This window comes from Myotis myotis, unplaced genomic scaffold (genome assembly GCF_014108235.1).
Source record: "Myotis myotis isolate mMyoMyo1 unplaced genomic scaffold, mMyoMyo1.p scaffold_m19_p_10, whole genome shotgun sequence".
NCBI lineage: Eukaryota > Metazoa > Chordata > Mammalia > Chiroptera > Vespertilionidae > Myotis > Myotis myotis.
In genome coordinates, this window is record NW_023416314.1 from 17,839,738 (window position 1) to 17,865,674 (window position 25,937).

The 25,937-nt window shown below is 36.6% G+C and overlaps 1 protein-coding gene across 1 annotated transcript in view; it reads right to left on the bottom strand.

Moving 5' to 3' along the window:
* Positions 1-25,937, bottom strand: part of CNTN5 (contactin 5) — a gene marked incomplete at its 5' end in the record, with an annotated part of 450,105 nt that overhangs the window by 27,867 nt on the left and 396,301 nt on the right. Inside the window, 2 exons of the mRNA XM_036323984.1 lie at positions 15,151-15,260; positions 24,393-24,627. Coding sequence (XP_036179877.1) covers positions 15,151-15,260; positions 24,393-24,627 — 345 coding nt within the window. The remainder of the gene's footprint in view (positions 1-15,150; positions 15,261-24,392; positions 24,628-25,937) is intronic.

Sequence of the window (25,937 nt, forward strand, 5' to 3'; positions counted from 1 at the left end):
AAAAACTGCTGTTTGAAATTTTAACCCTGCTATTTCTGGCTTCTGTAAATGCTTGCTGGCTTAAATAATAAGGAAAATAAGACTACTCCCATTCCAGAGAGGCCATAAACCTTCCCCAGACAAAGTTATCACTGCTGGCGCCAAAGCCCCAGCACATAGGGCTCTTTAAGAACTTGCAAAGGGGACCAGAAAACCCCGTATTTGGGAACAAAGAAGGTAAAAAGATATAAATAGGAAAACTTCCTCCATGTTGGGGCCCAGAATTTGAAATAGAGTTTTCTCTCGGCCAGTGCGTAATAATAATAATAATAATAATAATAATAATAATAATAAAAAAAAAATAAAGTGTAACTCCATCTCTCTAAGCGTTGCTTGGTTCTTCTCCGGTCTTCTGTAACAATACCACCTTTTGTCCGTGGCTTCCATTCTTTGAATCCACCTGAACAAGAACCCAGGAAGGAAGCCACCTTTGCACCTTGCCCAGAGGAAAACCGGGCATTTCAGTTTGATTTCCGTGTTTCAATGAGAGAAAAGAAAAACCTAGAAAATACTACTACTAAACTCATTTCCTACCCTTCATTGCAATTGCAAGAAGGATCCTTCTCCCCTTCCTCATGGTTTCATTGCTACTTTAAGGGAAATTAAAGCTGTTTTTATGTGCTTGCATTCAACTCACTGGCATTCCTAAATTCGAAAGTTGTGACTAATGTAAATCGAGGCTTTGAAGGCAGACATTTCATTACTAGCCTGCTTTCTCTAGTAACTCCTCATCTTCATATAATGTTTCAAACACTATGACCTTTTCCCTAATAATGCTTAAATTACCTTTTACATCACTCTTTTCTGTTTTAAAAAATATATTTTTATTGATTTCAGAGAGGAAGGGAGAGGGATAGAAAGAAACATCAATGATAAGAGAGAATCATTGATCGGCTGCCTCCTGCTTGCCCCCTACTGGGGATCGAGCCCGCAACCCAGGCATGTGCCCCTGCCTGGAATTAAACCTGGGACCCTTCAGTCCACAGGCTGATGCTCTATCCACTGAGCCAAACCAGTTAGGCCAACACTCTTTTCTTATGTACACCTAAATTCAGTCATGCCCTTCTACTGAGAGTTTCAAAATCCTCTGTATGGGGGGCACATTTCCCATGGAAGATGAATTTGTTTTGGTCAGGAAAGTTTCTGCTAGCCTCAATTAAGTTAATCTCCAGCTTTTCAATCTCCTGAGTTTAGCACTAGGTATGGTTATTAAATTGGCTATTCACAATCAATATTCTGAGATATACTGGCAGTCAGTATTATTAGGTTGCATGCATATTAGTTGTTTTGTGCCCAGAGGTAATTTTACTATAAAGAATGCAATTTAATGAATCAAATAAGATAAATAAACAATGCTTAGTTAAACTCTTGAATATTTATGAGGCAGTTCAACGGTGATTAGAGGATATGAGGTGAGGAAGTTAAAATGCAGCAGGAACACAATAATGAATATAATTTACTGAATGAATTTGTACCTATTTTTCTTAGAAGCTGTCATTACTATCTAAATAAAATATTCTAAAGAAGATTGAATATGGTTGAATTTGTTCTTAATCCATGTAGTTTAGTGTAGGTCTTTTTACAAATGTTAGTTCCTTTCCCTTCTCTACCTTTTTTTACTTAAATAATCTAAAATACAGTATACTGAATAGAGAAAATTCTTTGAGTACTTTATCAGAACTAATATATTTAATGTTTTGCATGATGAGCTGTAAACATAGTAGTCTCTTAATACATATTAATTAAAGAATAAAAGTTTTTATATGAAAGTTAACCTTCTTAGGTAAGAGAATACTAATTTTTTTTTTTTTACAAATGATGTACTTAATATGGTCTATGGTTTAACTCTATATAAGGTGTTAGAAATGCAGAGTTCTGAAGGTATATAGTTTTCATATACACATTAAAAAAGACAAAAATATAAAAATTAGTGATATATCCATCTTAAGGAGTTTGAAAAATACAACAACACCCAATACATTTTAAACCCAAATAAACTAGAAAGAAGCATATAATAAAGGTAAGAGCAATACTTGAGTTAAAAAAATGGACTAAATAAAAGGAATAAAGGCAAAATTAGTGCTTTGAAAGACAAAAAAAAGTAAATCTCTTTTGATCAAGAGTGATAAAAAAGAGAGAGAGAAGGAGAGGGAGAAGAAGAAAATATACAAATTACTGACAGAAACAAAATACCACAGATCTTAGAGGCAGTACAAGAACAATGAGAGAAATGGTGGCTGGTTGAAGTGGTCATGCAAATCCTGCCCAGGTGAGAAGTAAAAACTCCTGGCAAGCATCCAAAAGCAGATGCTGAAGGAGAATTTACTGTTGAAAAGCTGAGACAGCAATAGGTAAGCCTGCAGCTCTTTTGTTCGAGAATATGTCGCTGGTGCCAGAAGACTGCAGCCTTGCCAGCAGAAACAGCGAAGGATGGAGCTCAGTGCAAGAAAGAGCAGTTGGGAACCTCAGAGGGAAATTCAAGAAGAGAAGTGTAAACATGTTAAGACCCAGAATGGAGTATAGACTCTGCTCAGATTCTTGGGTGAATGACCAAGTACTGTGCTTGCCCAGGGAGAACACGAGAACCAGATAAAATTGCAGGCAGCAACAAAGAGAAATCTCCCCTTAAAAGAGCTGCATTAAGTGGGACTGTTGAGTTTGCTGCTTTAAACACCGAGTGCATTCTTCAACATGTATCTTCTAAGAAAGCAGAAAAGTGGCAGTTTTTAAAAGCACATATTTTAAAGATTTATAATGAAACATGTTGGGTGAAATGATATGATAGTGAGGTTTGTTTCAAAAGAATACAGGAGAATCAATGTTTCTCTCTCATCATTGATGTTTCTATCTCTCCCTCTCCCTTCCTCTCTTAAATTTATATATATATATATATATATATATATATATATATATATATATATATATATATATACACAAAAATTGCCCTAGCTGATTTGGCTCAGTGGATAGAGCATCAACCTGCAGACTGAAGGGTCACAGGGTTGATTCCAGTCAAGGGCACTTGCCCTAGTTGTGGGCTCAATCCCCAGGCTGGAGGCAGCCAATTAATGATTCTCTCTCATCATTGATGTTTCTCTCTCTCTCTCTCTCTCTCTCTCTCTCCCTCTCCCTTCCTCTCTGAAATCAATATAAAATACATTTAAAAACACACACAAAAAAAGGATACAGGAGGATTAAGTAGACTTGTATATAAAACAGATTATTTTTTATTGATTTCAGAGAGGAAGGGAGAGGGAGAGAGGGATAGATATATCAATGATGAGAGAGAATCATTGATCGGCTGCCTCCTGTATGCCCCATACTGAGGATCAAGCTGCTGCAACCCGGGTTTGTGCCCTCACTAGGAATCGAATTGTGACCTCCTGGTTCTTAGGTCAATACTCAACCATTGAGCCATGCTGGTGGGGTATTTGTTAGTTTTTAATTTTTGAAGGTGAGTGCTGAGTACATAGAAATTCAGTATACTTTTCTGTATATTTCACCTGTTTAACTACTTCATAATAAGAAGTTAAAGAAACAGTATGAATTAAAAACAAAGATTATAGTTACAAAAAAATAAAACATAAAGTAGGGATAAATAAAAGAAAAGATATGCAGCATCTGTATTGACAAAGATCAAAGAAGACTTGAAAAAACAGAGGGCCGTACAATGATCATGGATTAAGAGATTTAATATTGTAAGTGTGCAATTCTCCCCAAAATGTTCTATAGAGTCAGGTCTATTCATAACATCCAAACTTGAAAAATCCTAATGTCCCTCATTGGTAAAATGCCAAATAAATTGTGGGAAATGCATACAATACAGTTTAGAAGAAAGCATGTGACAATATGAATGAATATCATGTTTCATGAAAAATAAAAGGCATAAAAAGCTCCACATGATTCCAAAACTATCAAAACCAATCAGAAGTCAGGATACTATTTTGGAGAGAGGTAAGAATAAGGATAGTGACTATAGGAGATCCAAGGTGGGTGTCTAGTTTTTAGTAATGTTTTGTTTCATGACCTGGATTGTGGTTGCATGGGTATGTTTACTTTGTAGTAATTCATTGAGTTGTACATTTAGATTTGCATACATGGAGATTTAAAAATGTCTTGCCCTGCCCTGACCTGCACACCAAAGGGTCTCCGGTTTGATTCCTGGTCAAGGGCATGTACCTGGGTTTCAGGTTTGATTCCCTGCCAGGATCAGGACTTGTGCAGGAGGCAACCAATCAATGTGTCTCTCTCACATCAATGTTTCTCTCTCTCTCTCTCTCTCTCTCTCTCTCTCTTTCTCTCTCTCTCTCTCTCTCTTCCCTCCCTCACTTCCACTCTCTCTAAAAAATCAGTGAAAAAAATATTCTTGGGTGAGTATTAAAATAATAATGATAATAATAATAATTCTATCTAATAATAGACAAACATGGTAATTGACCATACCTTCGCTATGCCTCCCATTGGATAACCACCATGATATGCAAATTAACCGCCAACAAAGATGGCGGTTAATGTGCATACATAGGCTCCAAGCGGTGGAGCGAAGCCTGATGGCCCTGGGGCCTGCAGAGCAGTGAGGCCTCACGGCCCAGGGGCTGGCGGAGCAGCGAGGCCTCATGGCTCTGGAGCCGGCTCTGGCTGGAACTCAGCTAGAGCGAAGGCTTGGGCCCTGGGTGCTGGAGGCAAACCGGTGCCAGCAGCCAGGGGAAAGGAAGGCCTATTGCATGAATCTCTTCATGCAACAGGCCTCTAGTAATAATAATAATAATAATAAAGTCTTGCCTTTTGGAAATAAGGTCTCAGTCACTTACTAATGAGCAATTAGTCAATTAATAATTGGCATTTTTATAAAGTATGTCTTTTATAAGTATTCCTTTTTCTTTTTGTATTCAAGCACTTTATAAAACTTCTCCATTTCTTAGTATAGTAAGCAAGACCATATCTATATCTGTCTGTTCAACACTCATTGAATTAGTATCTCTCTGCCCCAAGTACATTGTCAGTTGCTTAAGATATAAACCCAGCCCTCAAAAGGGAAAATATTGTGTTTTAATTTGATAATTATCAAGTGGGTCAATCTAACAGAATGCCAACAAAGTATTTCAAGTATTTGTAAAATTAAATGAGTTGATGCCTACATTTGTGATTTCATTTTTTGCATGGGTGCTCTGAGTGTGCAAGTGTGTATTATGAGAGTGAGACTGTGGATGGACGTATGATATGAGCTCAGGATGACTGAGTTTAGAAGTGAGACAACCCCTGTTTAGAGCTGGTCCAGTAGATTCACTTGTATCGAAGTGTGAAGAAATAGAAAATGCTTCTGAATATGATAAAATATATTAATACTCCTTTTGGTTCTTTATGTGAATAAAACAATATATTTAGGCAAATATTCTAATATTCTTGAAGAGAAAATGGTTCCTTTAAAATTTTAATAAGAAAATATTTGACAAGTGGTCTGGGTTAGAAAATTTCTTCCATGAAGCAATGTATCCAGAAGCAAATGAAACAAACACAATAAACTGAATAATTAATTGCTTTCTAAAAGAACTCTACAGATTTGCCTTTCAATGGAACAGGAGAAGGAAGAAGTTAAGAAACTGAAATGTTACTTCTTGCTAATTTCCTGCTAACTTTTGAAAAAACAGGTTTAGTTAGCCTCCCAGTCTAAGAAAATACTCCAAGAAGGAAATAAAATAATAGTGACACGAAAGCTATTTGATTTAAATCAGAGTCCACAGAATTTTAGAAAAGGAAGAGTAGAATTGGCGTCTTATTTTGTTCTTATGGTTTATTTTTTATAGTCATATTTTTATATAGTCATAATAAAAAGCCAAAGAGAATCTGTAAAACAGCTGCTACCCACACACCATATGGAAAATAAAATAGCCTTTGCTTTAGCCTTTTGGTGACTGGCTTCATTTCAGCTTCTTTTCCTCCTTTAATGTGTATCTGAAATTCCATTTTACACACACACACACACACACACACACTCCCAAGCCCTGATATACAAATTAAGTGAAATCTGCCCAGTATGAGTTAGTGTCAAACATCAGTGAGATCCATTTGTTTGTGTGTCTCCTACTCTGATGATTAGAGTCAAATCATAAAATAAAATTATAAGAAACAATCTTATCTCTCCTCCCTTTCAAAAATCCCACTGCAACTTATTTTGCAGAGCAAAACACAATTGGTGTCTTTTCAGTGCAATCAACAAGTGGACATGGTTTTAGAGACATGTCTGAGATGAACTTCTAAGTTTCATCTCCTCCAGAAGGTCTAAAATAAACACGTGAAAGTTTTGAACATAGCCCAGGCACAGGAGATGGTAGGGCTGTCTTTTAGTGAGAATTATAAAGTGGGATCAGTTATTTGGTCTTTTGTTCTTCTTAATAACACAAAAATTTTAGAACTGAAACTAAGATACTGTGCATTTCTCCCCCACTACAAAAATACATTGTTGCTTACTGTTGAAATTATTTCAGTCATTAAAAAATAATGTTAATAATACTCTTACACAAGGCCACAAAAAGTACAAGCACTATAAACTTGGTAATCATGGGGGGGAGGGGGTTGTTATTTTACAGGTACAATATACAACAATATTAAAAATAAATTAGTCTAGAAAAATTTTCTTTTTAATAACTAAATATTTTCTTGATTTATTATTTTATTTAGAAAAATGGAGGGCATTTTAGGAACAGAAGCATATGCTCATGCAAACAGAAACTTATACCCATTTAGGGCATAGTTTATTCCCACTGGTGTTTCTTCAGAGGATCTGGATGGTAAGAAATCCTGGGGTAATTATGGATATGAGAATTGTATTGTCCCAATGCCTTTCTCTCTCTCTCTCTTTTATTAAAATTCCCCATAAATATCCTTCATTATTAGATTGAAGGCAGGACTAGATCTTATTACTATTTGTATTTCTACTGCCTAGCACAGTGCTTGGTACTTAATAAATGCTGATAAGGGGGTGGGGGGGCATGAAAACACGAATCATCTTACATTCCATTGTCACATAGTTACCTTCAGTATTCTTCCTGATCTGGGAAAATCATAGGAAAGATGATGAAATGTGGCCTTATCTTTCTTTACTCCCCCTTCCTGCCAGACTAGCAAATGCACTGATTTTGTATGCACATAGAATCACGGTGTCATAGAAGCACCTTGAGCGGCTCTGCTCTAGGATTTGGGAATTACCATTCACAGGACCCTTAATGCTGGTGGCTTCATAAATTCAAAACTGAACCTAATAATTTACTTACAGTGGCCAATGACATGAATGGCAATCCAGAAGGGACAGTCATGGTTATTCATGAGTCAGACATTCAATAAATACAGCTCATTTTCAATTTTCAATCATGCTGCTTGTCATACGTTAGAAATTTCACATATCTCAATGCCAGAGCTTTCTATATTTAGTCTCTGCAGCCATGAAATCTCAAGCTACTCACATGTAAGCTATTCAAATTCTCAAATGGTGGTTCTAAGAGAATGTCAACAAAATTGTTTAAATGTTTGTAAAAGACAATGAGATGGATGGGTGTCTAAATTTGTGATTTCATATTCTTTTTTATTTCCTCTGATGGCCATTTATGTGAGGTAGTGCTAGACTTGTAGAAAGCAGCTTTAAAAGCTTATTGAAAAGACCATGTTGTTTTCCTTTCATACCAAAGTCCTACTCTAGCCTAATTATGACATTTAAAAACACCCATGGTTGGACTCACTTAGCAAATAAAAGGGATGAGATTACTAAAATGTCCTGAAGCCCTTGCCATTCAAGTCATGTTCTGGTGGGCTTGGGGCTGTCATCCTTCCGACTCTATCTTTACGCACAGCATTCCTAGGTAGAGCAATTAGTCTTTTCATTAACAAAAATTAGCCAATTTGATTTGAATTAATTGGTTAATGTATTTGAAAGTGTTGTTAGTTGCAGATGAATATAGTTTAAGTCAAAATGCTTGGTTCGTTATTTCTTACATCAATTAAGACTTCCTTGTAAAAGATAAGAATGCCATTGTAGGTAGATTATTAACAAATGGCATCAGGTGAAGCCTCCTACTGAGAGCCTTACTGCTGCCCTATAGAGTAGATCAAGGAAAAAATGTCAAGACCAAGCAAAAGGAGCTACCAGGACTTAGATCAAGACCTCAGGTTAGGAATAAAAACTAAAAACAACAACAAAAATTGAAATAGAGTTTCCCTTGTTGGACTGTGAACTTCGTAAAGGCAGGGACTGTATCATTCTTCCTGATTATTTAACCCACACACTGCACCAAAACATAGCAGCTATTCAATAAATATTCACTGATTAAGTAAATGAGTGAATAATAAAGATAAATGAGATTCAGAAAAAACACACAGAAAGTCAGATCAGGGACATAAGAGATCTGAATTTGACTGCCAATCCAAGTCACAGAGTCAGGCTGCAAGTCGATTGAAGAGCAGAATGAGAACAGGTGAGAGATCAGTGATAGAGATTTGGGCGTGAGAGATCAGGTAAGCATATGAGAGTTTTAAGGACTTTACTGCCCTTGACAATGTTCATTTTCTCTGCAAACGACACTTGTTCAAGGGCAACCCTTCCATGACTAGCAGAGCAGAGAACACAAAGATTTCAGAACCAAGTGAACCACATGTAGCTTCAACTTTGATTATTTATTAAGGAGAAAGCATTGAGGTGTTATCATTTGTTAATGCAACATATTCCAGAGATATAGTTTACCAAAATCAAAATGGCAGTTGAGTATGTATTTAACAGAAACCATATCCCAGAAGAAAATAAATCTGTGCACACAACTACAGAAATGTGTTCTTATTTTCTGTTACCTCTCCTACTATTCTGGGTATGTCAAGGGAAATTTCTCATATAGAAGTCTCATTGTGACTTCTTTTGACTGCTTCTTTTAACTCTTGACTGAGGCTAAAATAATTTTCTGCAGTGGTCAAATAGACTCACTTATTGTAATTATTGACAGGTGCAAAAACATATTCAGATGTTAGGTCTGATTCTTCACCATCTCTGATACCAACATTGAAGGGTTGTGATTCCCACATACGTGTATCAAAACACCTTGGGACCCTGACAAAAGACTTAGAGGATTCACAACAAATAAAACTGTTGCTGGGATGAGAGCTCTGATTTGCGGTTCTCTCTTCCCAAATTGTTGTCACTAGTCACAATTTAGATAACAGTAGTATTCTTTGGGGTATTAGATGCTTATTGCCTGAAGTAACTAAATTGATAACATAAAATATACTTATTTCTTATTTGATTATGGAAGTTATCTGAAAATCAACAGTAGCCTTTAAATCCAATAGACATCTCTCTCTATATATATAAAGCCAGTGACCAGAATGCCAGAAAGACCAGAATGACTGGTCACTGTAACGCCCACTGCATTCGGCCAACCAGCCCGATAGGGGGGCGGGTTGGCCAGATCCCACCCGTGCACAAATTCATGCACCGGGCCTCTAGTTTAAAATAAAATACAAACTCTTTCCATAATCTCCATATCACTATGTAATCTTATCTCTGTCCACCTCGCTCTCTGACTACTTTTAATTTGTCTAGATCTCGCTTAATCACTTAGCAGCTTTAAACATAGTAGGCTATTTCCTTCTTTTTGATCAGCAATTTTAGTTTCTTTGATACCTCTCATACCTGGGTTCTCTGTCTCCACACCAATTTCATGCTGATTGCTCCTCTCTAGCTAAACATTGAAATTCTGAGTGCATCAGACATAGCTTAGTGCCACCCCACCCCATTCCTCCTCCCATTTCTCCTTTCCTCTCCTCTCCTCTGGAAATTTGTCCTTAGGTGCTTTCATCTAGTACAATGGCCTTAAATACCACCTCTATGACTGCCACCTTTATGTCTTCAGCCCTGATCTCTTATTAGAGTCCTAACTCACATATTTTACTGCTTAACTGACTTATTCTTTTAGATTTCTAATCGGCATTTCAAATTGAATTTAGCCAAAATAGAATTATTTTTTTACCTTGAAATCTGTTCAAGTCAGTAATGTAGGAATCATTTCCTTTCCATCCACATTTGATCAGTCAGCAAATCCTGTTGACCTGCCTCTAAAATATGTCCTGTTCCACTGTTAGGACCTAGTCTAAGTAACCATCATTTCTTGCTTGGATTATTGTGATAACCTCCTAATTTCTACTTCTGGACTTTCTCCCCTTCTTGTATTCTTCACTAAGAACAACCAGAGTGTATCAATCCCCAGAAGGAAAGTAGGGGAGGGCGGGGGTAAGGGGAAGAGATCAACCGAAGGACTTGTATACATGTATATAAGCCAAACCAATGGACATGGACAACGGGGGGATGGGAGCATGAGTTTGTGTGTGGGGGGGAGGTTGGGGGTTAATGGGGGGGGGATGAGGACACATTTGTAATACCTTAACTAATAATAAAAAAAAAAAATTAAAAAAAAAAGAACAACCAGAGTGATGTTTTAAAAAAATGTAAATCAGACACATTTGCCCCAACAGCTTTCCATTGCACTTGAAATAAAACACAAATTCTTTCTATAATATATATATTCCTACATAATTTGTCTCTGTCCACTTAACTCTCCTATTACTTTTAATTCCATTCACACCACTGCTCACCAAGGTGCAGTAGCTCCACTTCCTTCTGTTCCTTAAAGGAACCAGATGTGTTCTACCTTTGAAGTTCTATATGTATTCTTACCTAAGTTTATTTTACCCACTTGTTTGCTTGTTTATATGTTATTTGTCTTTCCCATTAGAATAAAATATTCATAAGAGTAGAACCTTTTCTAACTTATTCACGCATTTCAATTCAGGGGGAAAAAGAGAGGTGGCCCTGAACACCACCTCCACTCCTTTCAAAATGGCACCTACTGCCTTTATAGTAACTAGCTCTTTCAGACATTATAGGTAAAGCTGAAATAATAACCAAACAAATGACTCATAGGAATATATATATTTTGTTTTTTTGTCACCATGCTTATAATTCTACCATTAGTAAATACAGCTAGGATTGTGGTTGGGATAGAATAGAGGAGAAAGATAGTGGTGAGATGAAATATTAAGCTTTAGGGTGTTACTACCTTTTAGTAATCTTTAGTTGGGGAGATCATTTACTAAGAGAAAAGAAAACTGATAAAAGAAAAAAATAATAAGATGATGAAAGCCATAAGTTCCAAGGTAGGTATGGTGAACAGAAGAGGTAGAGTTCTCCTTAAAGGGATGAAAATGCAGAACAGAGAGGATGGGGATGATGTTGATAAGCTTTACTTACATCACACTTATTTTTAAATCTACATGCAACCATACAGTTATGAGATAGTCTCAATAAAAAAAATCATCTTTGCTGGTTATATTCTACTTAAAATAACAGTTAATGTAATAGTTGGCCACTGAAGTATATGAAGTTTTAATTATTTTCTGATTATAAAAAGTATACATTTAATTTCCCCATTAAAAGATATTGACTTTTTTGGTAACAAGATGCCATATTTTTAAAACTACAATTTATAATGCACTATAAAATTAGCATAAATGTTCCTGTGCCCTTGGATTTTATGTTGTTTCCATATGTAAAAATAGTTGTCAGAATTTGAGTTGATTTATTTTAACTTAAAAAAAATGTGGTCATTGTGATGATTGTTCTAGAATTTGATGCATTTCCTATTACTGTTTGATCCTTAGAAATATTCCCTTTTTGCTTGTGATAATTTGTCATTTTGAATGAAATAGGCTTAGTACAAACATTGTGCTCTGACACTTCTGAGTGCTACTGTTGAATGATCTTGATCCTGCTCTCCAGTCAACCTTTGATCATCAGCATTCCGTGAAACCTCACAGAGAGCTGTTATTACAGTAAGTCATGGTGAGAGCACCAAGATCAGCGGGGTCTCTGCGTGCCATACCCGCTGGGCAATCTTAGGCCTCATCTTTCTGAGTTTCCCAGGAGCATTTGACTCAGAAGCTCACTCCATCTTAAAATTCCTCCTTTGGCTTCTGAATTTCTTCAGTCTCTCCCTTAGTTTCTTTGGCCAGATCCTGTTTCTTTCCTGAGTTCCAAATGGTGAGGCACCAGAGGGTCAATTCTCAGACATTTCTATCAACACCTGGTAAGCTCAGCCAGCACATGCATACAAACCACCTATACACTGATGATTCCTCAGAGCTACAGCTCTAACTCTTACCTTTTTCTTAACACAAAACCCACTTGACAACTATTTCTGGAAATAAAAAGGCTTACAAAGTTTAACACATCTAAACAGAATCCTTGATTTTTTTTCCTTTGAAAAATGTGCTCTTCTCTATTTCTCATATATGTAATTGATATGTCATTCACTCACTTTCTTGGGTCAAAAAATCTCTGAAATTATCTTTGGTAATGCTCCACCTTCAATTTATTATCAAATCCTGTTACACCTCCAATTCAAAATGTATCTTAAAAGGTCCATTTCTCATTAACTCCACTGCTACGGTTGTAGTTGAAAGCAACCTCATTGTTACCTAGGTTGTACTAACTGTGCTGTTCCTCCTGATGTCATCTCTGAGGTCTATTCTCTCCCCTCTAGACTGAAAGAGGCTTTTAAATGTCATACCCTGACTTGACTCTTTAACACCCTTTAATGGCCTCGCTTCCTAATTAGGATTAAATCTGAACTCCATTTTTTGCAGGTCACAAGACCCTGTGTAACCTGGTTTTATCCTGGTGATTTCTCCATCACCATGCTGCCAACCTCCCTGTTGTTCACTGCTCTCTCACCAGAATCTCTTCCTTTTTGTTCTTTGAACAAGGCCTGCTTGCTCTGACTTCAGAGCCTTTGAGTTTGCTGCCCTCTCTGCTTCTCTCTCTCATTTGGTCATGTTTCTACTCAAATGGCAAAACCTCAGAAACGGTGACTTCTCAAACCTCTAAAAATAGCTGACTCTTTCACTCTCTACCTTCACGTCCAGTTTGATTTTCTATACAGAATTTATCATCACTTGACATTATGTCACACACTTATTTGTTAGCTTGTTTACTGCTTGTCCCCACTACTACAATATAATCTCCACAAGAACAGCGACTTTATTTTTTTGTCTATTGTTCTATGCCTAGCATAAAATTTAGTATTAGTATACCTTCAATACATATTTGTTGGATTAATAAATGAATGGTTTATTTTTTAGGAAGAGAAGAATTGTGCACAAATCTAAATCATATGTGATCTTTGCAGGACCTCACAGAAAACTGTTATTACAGGTGAATCATGGTGGGAAAGTGAAGGTCATGCTCTGAGGGCAGGCAGAACAAAGGTGGAGAGGGGCTGGCTGCGTGAGAGGAGCACGGCTTTGACCTATAGGAGACCGGATCCTCATTCCTCTGCACGCCAGAATACACTCTGTGGCTTTCTAAAAGTGTGCACACCAGACGCTCTGATGGAGGGGTCGAGGTGGACCTATATTTACAGAGTTGTTTTAGGTTGGTTTCCTTAGAAGCAGAGCTTGAGACGGAGATTTGAGTGCATTTGGTTTATTGTGAGCGTGCTTACAGTAGACTGTAGGAAGGGAGGAAAGGAGAGTGTGAAAGAAGAGGGAGCCGAGCAAGAGTGTGGTCCCAGGTAACCTGGCCCTAGTCGGATGCACCCAGCAACGCTCCAAATTATAAACCGCATCATAAGTTTGTTTCCTCCTTGAGGAAGGGACTAGTGTCAGTCAGAGTCAGCCATTGGCCTTGGGTTGGGTTGCCTGTTTGTAGGGAAGGTGACTTTTCAGGTAAGACAGTGCCCCTCAGGAGAGGGCAATTCTCCAGAGAGAAGCTGAGAACCATTAGCCAGCACTCACAGCAGCTGGGGGATGGTGCAGTGGCCCAGTGAAGGAGAGCTGGGAAGAGCACCCCCATATCTTCTATATTGGTATTAGAAGAGGATGATTGTGAAGCGCAGATATTCATTCACTCAACAAGTATATATTGTAGGTGCCATGAACCAAGTACTACCAGTCCTGGTGATCAGACATGGTTCCTGAAGCATGGATAGGAAAAAGAGTGATTTTAATAAAATGAATGTGCAATAATGATCAGATAAATGCTAAATTACCTATCACCAAATAATGAATTGAAGCAAGACTGTAGAGAAGAATCCATGATTTTTGTCTAGGTAATTTGTCCTTATACTAGTACATGGTCCTTGCTGTCACTTAGAAATATTGTAAAAACTCTTTATCACAGTAATCATTTTTTAATACTAGCTGTATATTATTCAAATAGTTCTCACACATTATTTAAAAACTCTAATAGAATAAGGAAAAGCTTGTGTTGGTGTACAAGTTCTATACTTGATCATTTTTCAAAAATCAAGATGATTTTCTCTTAGTGGGGTTAAAACAGCAAAAAGAAAAAGAAAAAGTTTAAAGGCAACTGAGATATTGGGTTGGGTGCTAATTCTTTCTTGTCTTTTAGAAATTACCCCCCAACCACTACCCCCAGTTCTGGTGAAGGCAAGAACAAGAGCTACGTGAGGAATAGGGATCTTGTTTTTGTGGAATATCCAAGTTCACAGACTGCCCACACTCCTGGAGGCTAACATTTCATTAAGTTGATGAGTTGTTATAAAATGTTCACCATTATAAGGCTGACATAACTGTGTTTAAAAATAGAAAAATTTAAGGAATGAGAAGTCATTTCAAAAAAAAAGCACAGATCACAAAGCTCCAAACAAATTTGAGAATTTAGCAGTAGGGGGTAAGATTTGCCAAGGACAATATAGTAGAAAGACTTATTTTATACATTTAATTATTAGAGGAAAATATACAAAAAAAATTCTTAACAACCAATAAATTGGATAACAGTAAGTAGCCACCTGTAGCTATTGAAATAGGTCTATTTTCATCTGTCTTTTTATAAAAAAAAAAAATCTTTGCATGGTGCTATGGAAACATACTGAAAAATAAGCCAGCTAATGAGCAACATAATACATGTCCATAAAATAGTATATTTCTTACTTTCTTTGCCACCAAGAAAAATTTCAAAGGAATGTAATTCTGTTAAAATGTCACCAAACCAGCTCTTTAGGAGAACGCGATGCCAGCAGAAATAACAAGGCCTGTTTTCAATAATTCTGTTCATACCTCAAATCCCTGTGGTCTTCCTAGGCTCTCTTTCAGATGTTTCCATGCAATAAGAATCTCTGACATGGACACACTTGTAGCTTTGACATCCGTGGGAGCGGCACTGGGTTCTGTAGGAAGGAAAGTGGAAATAATAAACCACAATGGTAGCAAGTTAATGTCCATCAAAGATGTTACTTTTTCCACCATCTTTTTGCAATGAAGTGCTGTGGTAGTTCCAAAAAACACCAGATAAAAAGTCGATCTTTTTGGATTTCTATACTTCGGTCAAGTCTCATCAAACCTTACCAATGACGAATCTAGGAAGATGAGCAGAGAAGATCTTTGTCCTTGGATTAACTAGGACATTTCTGGAGAAGTTAAATTGTTTGACTTAAATTGCCTGCCATGTACCATAAAGATCAAAAGCATGGACTAGGTGTCAGGATTGGCCTTTTTTTTTTTTTTTTCTGTGCTGTTTGCATTCAAAAACATTATATATTTATTTACCTTAAGGCAAGTAGCTTCATCTTTTCCTAAGCCCAGTGCCCTCATTTGTAATGTGCGCATAATAAGAGTTTAGCTTAGAGATTTTTTAGATTAGTTTTAATTGGAATAACACATACGAAATATTGAGCACAGTCCTTGGTACTTAAAATATTCATTCACAAAATACCAGTTATTATCATTTTATTTTTTTAGCCGTTGCAGGCACAAAGAGTCTAAATTACATGAGTTGTTTTGTTGTTCCAACCACAAAACCACATTTCCATGATTGTATAAGGAATATGTTATGAATCACGGTATTTAAAAGGCATGAGCTGACTTTTAAGACAACTGTAGGGAGAAAAGGAACAGTCCCTGAAGGTCTCCAGGCTGTTGCTATGCTCAGCGACATTTCTCACTATTTTTTTTTCCAGTGCACCATGTCTGACTGGCATCCATCAAGAGCAGCACTTTGAGGTTGCACTTGATGTGAGGAAAAAAATATTTTCAGCTTTGACACTGCGGAATCATAAATACTATGTCACAAACACATATGCAATGAAATGACAGAATAAAGGCTATACATTAGTTCAAATAGTTCTGTACAAATTTGATTTAAAAAACTATCCCTTAAAATCTGTAGAGACTTTAATATTAGCTCCATATCACTGGTAAGAGCTCAGATTACTCTGTCGAAAATGTTTTTTGTTGCTGTTGTTGTTTTTTGTTTGTTTTAGATTTAGGCAACCATATGCCAAAGACAGAATTCTAAATAAAAGTTTTAAAAGTCATTACGAGAAATATAGAAAGAATTCTAACAATTTTTTTTGTGTGTGTGTGTGGAGATTTTTCCATTTCCAATGGAAGGTAGTCACACATCTATTTGGAGAGCCTATGCGTAGTATTAGTTGAGAAATATCAATCAAACATCTGCCTTTGTTATTGTAAAAGGAGTCCACAGAAGATTTTCAAAGGTACATGTCTGCACAGAGAATGATTTTCTTTTGGTAAAGCATTCATTAAGATCACATGCTATGATTGCGTTAATTCAAAGTGCTGTGGTGAATTCACATTAATCTTTACATGGAAGCTGACATAAATTCCTGTCATGGTATAAACTTTAATTTCTCATTCTGTCCCTCTTTGAATATATTTTATTATTTACTTTTGCTAGTGGTTTCCCTCATCTCACTTTGCAACTGCCTGTTATTAGTGCATTTACCTGATTTTTTAAAAAAAATTCTGGGGAAAGTTTCTACTATTTTATTCTAAAATTCATGTAGGCTGGCTTGCAAAAAAAGTTTTTTCATTGCTATTTAACAGAAGTAAGATTCTTGATTTTGCAAGTAAAGGAAAGGAAATGCTCATGTTCTCAAGATGTGTACACCCTGATCTCCAGGAGTTCGGATATGATCTACGGATTTCAAAGACAGCCACTCAGGGTAAATTGGCTATTTGGAAGCAGTTTTGCTTATCTTTTAAATGAATGCATTGCAGAGATTTGTATGCCAAATGCCTCATTTCAGCTTTTATATTATTGAAGCAATTACATCTTTGCAGGGGGATAAATAATTTCAGAAGCACAAAATATGTGGTTAGGTGGCAGCTTTTATATCTCTTTCCAGGTCTAGAAAAAGTATTTCTCTATCAGCTTTCTGTAGCACTACACAAATTTAAGTATTTCTCAAACAACCATAAGAAAGTTTTAAAAAAGTAAAAAATAAGAAAAGTTAAAAAAGATAAATATTCAGAAACCTATTTCTCAAACAAGCATCCTGATTTCTATTTATAAGCTCTGAGGATATTAAATCAGGGTCAAACCCAAGCTGACATTTCACATTTGCATTCTTGCAGGCTAAACATTATAGTTGCATCTAATTAAATAAGGGTAAATAAATCAAGAACTGAAGAGTCATTTTTTTTCATTTGTTTCACCTTCTAGATGTACATAATAACAGAAGTAGATGTACATATTACACCAAAATAATACCTAAACTTGAAATTTCAGCAAGTGAAATCATAATCTCAGTCAGTTTACTTCCAAGGGTTTCAGTATGTGCCATTCACAGCCAAGTGAATATTCTTGTGTGAATCAAAAAGTTTGTCTGTAATACTGCACTGAAGGCCTGGGAGGGGGTGGAGTAAGATGGAGGGAGTCAATGGGAAGAAAAAGGAGACATCTGTCATACATTCAACAATAAAGATAAATTATCAATCAATCAATCATTTCAAGCTCTAACAATGAAGTTTGTCTGTAGGCAGGAGTAAATGACTGGGTCACAGCATATCTGGGTTGGATTGGAACTAGCTATTTGGGTATCCCATTGTCCCTGAGTGATGGAAGGTCACAACTACAAAGAATTTTCCAGAGACACTTGGATCAAAGCTCACAATGGATGGGCAGTTGGTCTCCAGTCATCTTTTTGTCTAAATAATGTATTAAATTAAGTTATTCTAACATTTCATGTAAAAATAAAAACTTCTGGCTTCTTTGGGACAAACGGGTAATATCAATCCTGAATACTTGGGTGTTGGTGGATGAGAATTAGCAGCTGGCCCCATTAGTCAGGGCATGTTCTTTCAGAAGAGTCCCTATTTTATCACACTGAGAATACTTCACTTATTTCTATTTCTTACCTGACCTCTATAGGCTTCGGGATTATAAACCTATGTTTTAAACCCATGTCCTCATTTTGCAGAGGAAAAATGTGACATATCTAAACTCTGCTTCCAGCTCTGCACGAGTCCCAACTAGAACTCATGTCCTCTGTTGTAAAATGGGCTCCAAGGAAGTGGCTGGCTCATTCTCCATCTCTAGTCAGTTGGGGGGCATGGAGAGAGATTTTATAGGAAACATATATAATTCACTTTCTCGCTGCCCAATTACCTCCAAATAACTGACAGAGTAATGAATGGAATCAAATTAAAAATAAAGAGCAGCACAGCAGTGGTTGAGTGGTTTGATCCCCAGTGTGGGGCATGCAGGAGGCAACAGGTCAATGATTTTCTCTCATCATTGATGTTTCCATCTCCCTCTCCCTCTCCTTCTCCCTTCCTCTTTGAAATCAATAAAAAATAGATAAGGAGCAAAAACAAAGGTAATAATTGCCAATTTCTGAGCATTTGACATGTGTCAAACCCTATTCATATTTCTTATATGTATTAATTGATCCTCTAACAACCCTACTGTCACTATTTTCAGATGAGGAAATTGAGGGGCAGAGAGATAAGCAATTTGCCCAAAGTCACACAGCTGCAAGTGGGTGGAGAGAGGTTTTGAACAAGGCAGTTAGGGCTAACCACTATGCTATTCTGCTTCTGTGTATGTGTCTGTGTAATACACACCCTTTGTTATTGCTCTCTCTTCTCCTTGCCCCTCCACTGCTGACTTCCCTCACGACTATTGATGTTGGGATCCCCACCTGGGTTCTACAAGTCTTGCCAGAAACTCCCTAGACCTCCACATTTCCTATTTAACCTGCCACGAGCTTACTATTAAATTTTAAAATCTTTTATGGAATTTTGATAAATTAGAATCATAGCTGCACTGCTCCTCATAGATCCTGTCACATTCACGCGTCTCTAAAACTCTCCTGATCTGTAAACCACAGGATGTTTCCTGCCACTCTCACTTCTATTATACTCAGGTAATTTGATGAAAATTCAAGAATCTATTTCTGAGATCTTACTCGTGTTATATTTAATAGACTCAAAGACTTGAAAAGATATCTCTCTCTGATATTGTAATGAGGGCATGGTTAACTGCACTCCAATCTTGGCATAGGAAATGGACAGACTGATTGATAGATTTCAGTTTCTGTTAGATTGAAAATTTGGAACAGCATTACCATGTTCATGAATTTAGATGATACATTTGTATTAAGTGACCTAGCAGCAGGACTTCTCCAAGTAATATGGGGGGCTGTGCTTGAAATATTGATTATACATCTGACTTCCCAGGAGCAGTGGGTAACAGCATTAATCAAAGGAGGGTTTAATAAACTCCTTGGGAGAAGGGTTATGGTTTCATTATTTAAAAATTCAGTGAAAAAAGCTGTAGTTGAACTTTTACAGACACTAATCCAAATGGATCATCTGGCAAAGACAGGAAATTATATCTTGTATTTTACAATGAATATGCCAATTTATTAATTTTCAAGTTCACATAAATCCCACTGAGCTCAGTTTCAGCTGAAAACTGATTGGAGGAATAACACCTCATGAATGTTGGGTTCTAATTTGAGCTGTGGTATCTCCATTCGCAAGGAGATAATTGCATACGATTTTATGAAAACGAGGAGAGGTTTTTGGTTTTAATAAAAAGAAAAGCAGCCCATATTTTACATACAAGACAAAAGCAAAAAACAAAAACAAGAAAACACACAAAAAACGCCACAACAATAAAAATCACACACACAATACACCAAAATGCTAGAAAAGGCTAAAGCTCATCACAAAAAAACAAATATTTCAATCTATAATTAATCTATATTGAATTTTTCCATATTTTTCTGTTAGATGTAATTAAATGTTAAGGGTATCTCCATTTTCCAAAGCTATAGTAATAAGAATTAAATGGAAAATGGGTGTAAGTTTGACAAGTATGTCTAGAAATATGGCAGTAAAAGTCAATCTGATTTTTCATCTAGAAAAAATATCACTTTTATCACTTCTACCATATATTTCTAATATCACTTCTGTTGAAACTTTGCTAGTCTTAATAACATTAGAACTGTTTCCAAAATGAGGGTATTGTATAAGATTATGTCATACCCTCATATCTGAAGTCAAGTCAGGGTTAGTGCGTATGTAAGTCTTGCTTGATTTAAAGAGTATAGGTAATCAATAGATGTGCAGTGTGCATGGAAGTGATGTCAGATGCCGCTTGGCACTGATGGAGCAATTCAGGGTTACTTCTATTGCGGAAACCATGGAGCTTTCTGACAACCCTAGGGCAACAACCAACCTCAGTGTCATGAGTCAAGGCATTTCCCAAGGGATTTACTAAGTATCAATATGTATAAATGATTAGTTCTCTTAATAACAGATCACATTCAAGGTTTTCACTATAATAATGTAATTCTTACTTGCATTTAAATAAGCTTTCTTGAGAGGAAAATGAAAAGATGAGAGTATAGGGAATGCACATCAACACCTATGGAAGTGTGTTCTGCATGTGAGATGCCATCCATGTGCCAGCGGGAAATGGGTAGCTAACTGGTACTGTAAGGTGTGTCTTGTAGTCCTTGTGGTTTGTGGTTCCCTCCAATCAACATTAATTCTGTTAGCTACTTTTGATTCAGCATCTGGGACATGTTTTCTTCCTGATTTGATGTCAGCTCTAGGCAGGTATCGGGTATTTCGGATATGAAGAGAGAGAACTATGCCCATAAGCAGAACTAGAGAGCCATCTCCCTCCTCTTATTCTGTATATAAATACAGAGGGATTTTAGGGTGTAAACAGGTGAACTAGGTTAATGAAAGAACAAACATGCAGAATTTGTCTTATGGGGAAATACTGTCTCTATCAGATCAGTTGGGCCTCAGACGAGACTATGATGATGAAGGTACGCTGTGAATCTGTATGAACGTCCATAGGCAGAGGGAGGCATCTGCACTGGCATGAGTCCAATATTATTTTATACGTTTATTACAGGCCTTGACTCTTTAAAAATGGCTCAATCTGGAAAACCTTTACTCCTCTTCAAGTAAAGCAATTTGCCAAGTGTTTAAAAAAGGGTGTTGATTTCCTTCTTTTTAGTATATAACAAAAGTGGGGGAAATTAAAAACTTTGAAATGAATATTTTAGGATGTAGAATAAGTTGACAAAATTTCAGTTGTAGCTTTGTAATGGCTTCCAGAGATGTTCCAGTTCAAGACTTAGATTTTTTTACATGGAGGAAGGTAAGGGTCAGAGAGATGGTTAAACGGCCCGGGACGCACAGTGTGTGTGAGCAGACTGAACTCGGGCTTTGCTGACTCCAGGCACCGGCTCTCCCTTCCCACTGTACTGCCTTTCTTAGTTGACATGATTTAATGATGCTAAACACTTTACTCATATTTACACACAAAGTTCCAAATTAGTAAATTTAATTAGTGAACAATACCAAAATATGTTTGAATTTTGTTGTCAGGACAAAGGCAGATTCTATCCAGATTTAATTTGCTGATATTTTTCATATTTCAGTCTACCAGAATAAATGAAATGTTACTATGAAATGTTACAGTAACAACCTCAGTGTCTTTGAAAGAAAATATGCATATTTCCTATCTAGTTTGAAAGAGAAATCTCCAAAGGCAAACCATTTCAAGTTTAAGGAAACTCAGTATAAACAACCCATGGTAGCTGCTATAATTCCATTTCAAAGCAAAAGTTGACAAGGAAAGTACAATTCTGGATTTCTTAAAGGCAGCACTGGTGTTAACATACAAAACATGTGCACAAACGCCTCAAATTCATCTTATGTAACCTTTGGGGCTATGTGCTCGATGATTAGGTTGAAGAAATTTTAAGGCAACAAGAGTAAGGACTTCCTGAATAAAACATGTAGTTCAAAATAGATTTTTGGTGTAACATAATACAAAATGTTATTATATAAAATAACATAATACATTAATAAAATATTATTATATACATTCCTGATGATATAGTATAGGGTAGTGGTTAAAAGTATGAGCTTTGGAGTCATACACACTTAGGTTCAAATCCCAGGTCTGCCACTTAACTACAGTCACTTACAACTGTCACTTCCTGGTGTCAATTTGAGCATGTTCCTTAACCTCTCTGAGCCTCAGTTTCCTGAAAAGTAGATTGAGGTTTGAGATTCCTATCTCATATTTGGTTATAAGAGTTAGTATAACTAATATAGTCCACCAGCTCTATCTGAAACACATCAGACATTTGAGATGTTAAGTGCATGGGTACGTCATTGGAACATCTATAATTTGTTGTTATTACTTGGTTCTTCACTTTCCTGGTCATTCTTTTTTTAATATATATATTCTTTATTGATTAAGGTATTACATATGTGTCCTTATCCCCTCCATTGTTCCCACACCCCTGCTTCATGCCCTCACCCTCCTAGTGTCTGTGACCATTGGTTATGCTTATAAGCGTGCATACAAGTCCTTTGGTTGATCTCTCCCCCTTAACTCCCACCTTCCCCTACCTTCCCTCTGAGTTTGGATGGTCTGATCGATGCTTTACTATCTCTGGATCTGTTTTAGCTCATCAGTTTATGTTGTTCATTATATTCCACAAATAAGTGAGATCATGTGATATTTATCTTTCTCTAACTGACTTATTTCGCTTAGCATAATGCTCTCCAGGTCCATCCATGCTGTTGCAAATGGTAGGAGTTCCTTCCTTTTTACAGCAGCATAGTATTCCATTGTGTAGATGTACCACCGTTTTTTAATCCACTCATCTGCTGATGGGCACTTAGGCTGTTTCCAAATCTTAGCTATTGTAAATTGTGCTTCTATGAACATAAGGGTGCATATATCCTTTCTGATTGGTGTTTCTAGTTTCTTGGGATACATTCTTATGCTAGGATAAACTTTCTGCCTCTGCTTCAAAATCTGGCTCTATGTTAGGCAAATATAAGGCAGCTTGTTTTGAAAAACTACATCTTACATAAATCAGAACCTACTTTTGTGCTTCAATATTTAAAGGGCCTTATTTATATCCTCTTATGAACTCCAGTACAAAAAGATGAATAATTCTCTTCAGCTTTTTAAGTCACAGATGTGGGCACAAAAGAAGTAAAAAGGCCAGTTTATAAAGACAATCATTATTTGGAAGGTCAAGTAAATGTTGCCTTTGGTGGAATATTTTCTTAGTGATTTGTAAATTTAGGAAATGGAAGGCATTATTTTTACACTCAGGGCCAATGAAAAATTTGCGCTTGAATAGAAGGACTAAGAAGAAAAGCTAATTTTAGGGTAAGATCTATCATGCTTTTTCTCACTGAGAAAATTGGATTTTTGTTTTAAAACTTGACAAAGCCCAGGATTTTGATGAAGAAAGCCGAGTAATGGGTTTACTGCCTGCTAAGTCCTGCCTACCTCATGGTTTTATATTGAGAATTACATGAGATTAAGCATATGAAGGCAGTGTGCTACAGAAAAATCAAGGATTTAATGATTACACAGACCTGAGCTTATTCTCAATTACAAGCTGTGTAACCTTTAACTTTTCTGAACTTGAATTTTCTTTTATCTATAATGGGGATAATAATGCCTATTAGGCAACATTGTCAAGGGGATTGAAAGATGTCACGTGTGAAAACCTTCCAACAGGAAACCCTGTCTGAAACTTCTTTGTCAGTGCAATGTGGTGTGTATGACATTAGTCATAAATACACATAGTTATTATTCATATAAATGGTTTCTTCATTTAAATTTATTTTATTTAAATTTAATGGGTTAAAATATAAAATTATCTACATTTCAAACCATAGACGGTTGGTTAAATGCCGATCCAGAGAATAGAATACACTACAGCTATTAGTAATATTGTTATTATCATGGAAATATATTTGCCATATATCATTAGAAAGTGAAGAACATGAAGTAACAGATATGGAATGATCAATTTTGTTAAATGAAAATTATTTGGAAAAATATATCTAAAAAGTATGGTGAGACTATAGGTGAGTTTTATTTCCATTTTGGTGTATCTGTGTTTTGTAATATTTGTACAATAATATCTCACCCATATAGCAAAATAAAATATTAAAATATATTGAATAAAAATAAGGATAAAGAAACTGACCTCCTTCAGCTGAGCAGATGACCACAATTTGACTAAAAGGTCCATCCCCTTTATTGTTGTAGACACCAACTTTCACTTCAAAGGGAGTAAGAGGAGGAACACTTTCATCTCGATAAATGAACTTCGAAGCTTCAGAGGATGTCACCATTTTCTCCTTCCACCCGCGTGTTCCATTGGGCCTGAAAGCCACAATATAGCCAAAGCCTTCCCCATTCTGAAACTCTTCAGATACTGGCTAAAGAAGAAAAATGCAATTAATTATAAGTGAAATAATGAATTAAAAAATCCACTTCTTCCAAAAGTTTAAATTTTTAAAAACTATGGGTAACTAGAGAAAAGGAGACTCAAATCTTTATGGTACACTCGAGGCCTAGTGCACAAATCTGTGTACAGATGAGGTCCAGCTGGCCCACCCTGATCAGGGCAAGGGGGCTGATCAGGGGTGGGGCTGGCTGGGGGAGGGGACATGGGTGGTTAGCAGCCAGCCCCACACCTGATAGGAGTAGGGGGAGCTAATTGGGGGTGGGGCTGGCCAGGGGGAGGGGCCCCTGCCCCCTGGTCAAGCTCCTGGTTGAACTCCCAGTTGAACTCCCAGTTGAGGGGACAATTTGCATATTAGCCTTTTATTATATAGGATTAAAAGCCAACATAGCATAATCACTTGGCAGTTGCTGGAAATTTAAAAGGCTTTTAAGGGTAAAGGATGAAAAATTAAATAATATTAGTTGGTATTTAAGGAAAGTATTAAGAGTACTGAAAATTCCTGAAGTGAAACAAATTTGCTCCAATTAGTCCTATATATGAAATGAAGGCCTTTGGATTGCACACTAGAATTTAACAAGTTGGAGGAAATTATCATATAATCTGGGGGTCGGGAAATCTTGTCACTGGTGATGCTATGTTGAGCTGCTAGCACAGAAAATCTAGGAGACATTAATGTAAAATCTTTCTTCTACTGTTGTTTTTTTTTAAAATTTCTTTTGTGCTTTACTAACATATGAAAAAATTGAAATATAGTATTTGTTCAAGAAACTTCCTGTACTAAAAGGCTTATACTTAAATTTGTTAAATGGGCATCAGTTATGCATCAAAAAAAGGAGTACTTGTGATTGACTAGTTAGTGAATGGAACAGTTACCAGCCACTGCCTAGCACAATACTCAACACATTGTAGATACTCAATAAATAATTGCTAAATTTTTTTCTTTTGAATTTTGATTTGAGAAAAAAGTGTATTGAGTGGAATAAAAGAGACAGGACTATTAAATGAAAGTACTACAGATTGAATTTTATATCCCTCCCAAATTTATGTGATGAAATCCTAACCCCCAGTGGGATACTATAAGAAGAAGGGCCTTTGGTGGGTGATTTGATTATAAGGAAAGAGCCTGCATGAATGGTATCAGTGCTCTTACAAAAGAGACTGGAGAGCTCTCTTGCCTCCTGCCATTGAAGACAGTGAGAAAATGACTATCAACCAGGAATCGGGCCTCACCAGGCCTCAACCTGCTTGTAGACTTGATTGTAGACTTCCAGCTTCCAGCAC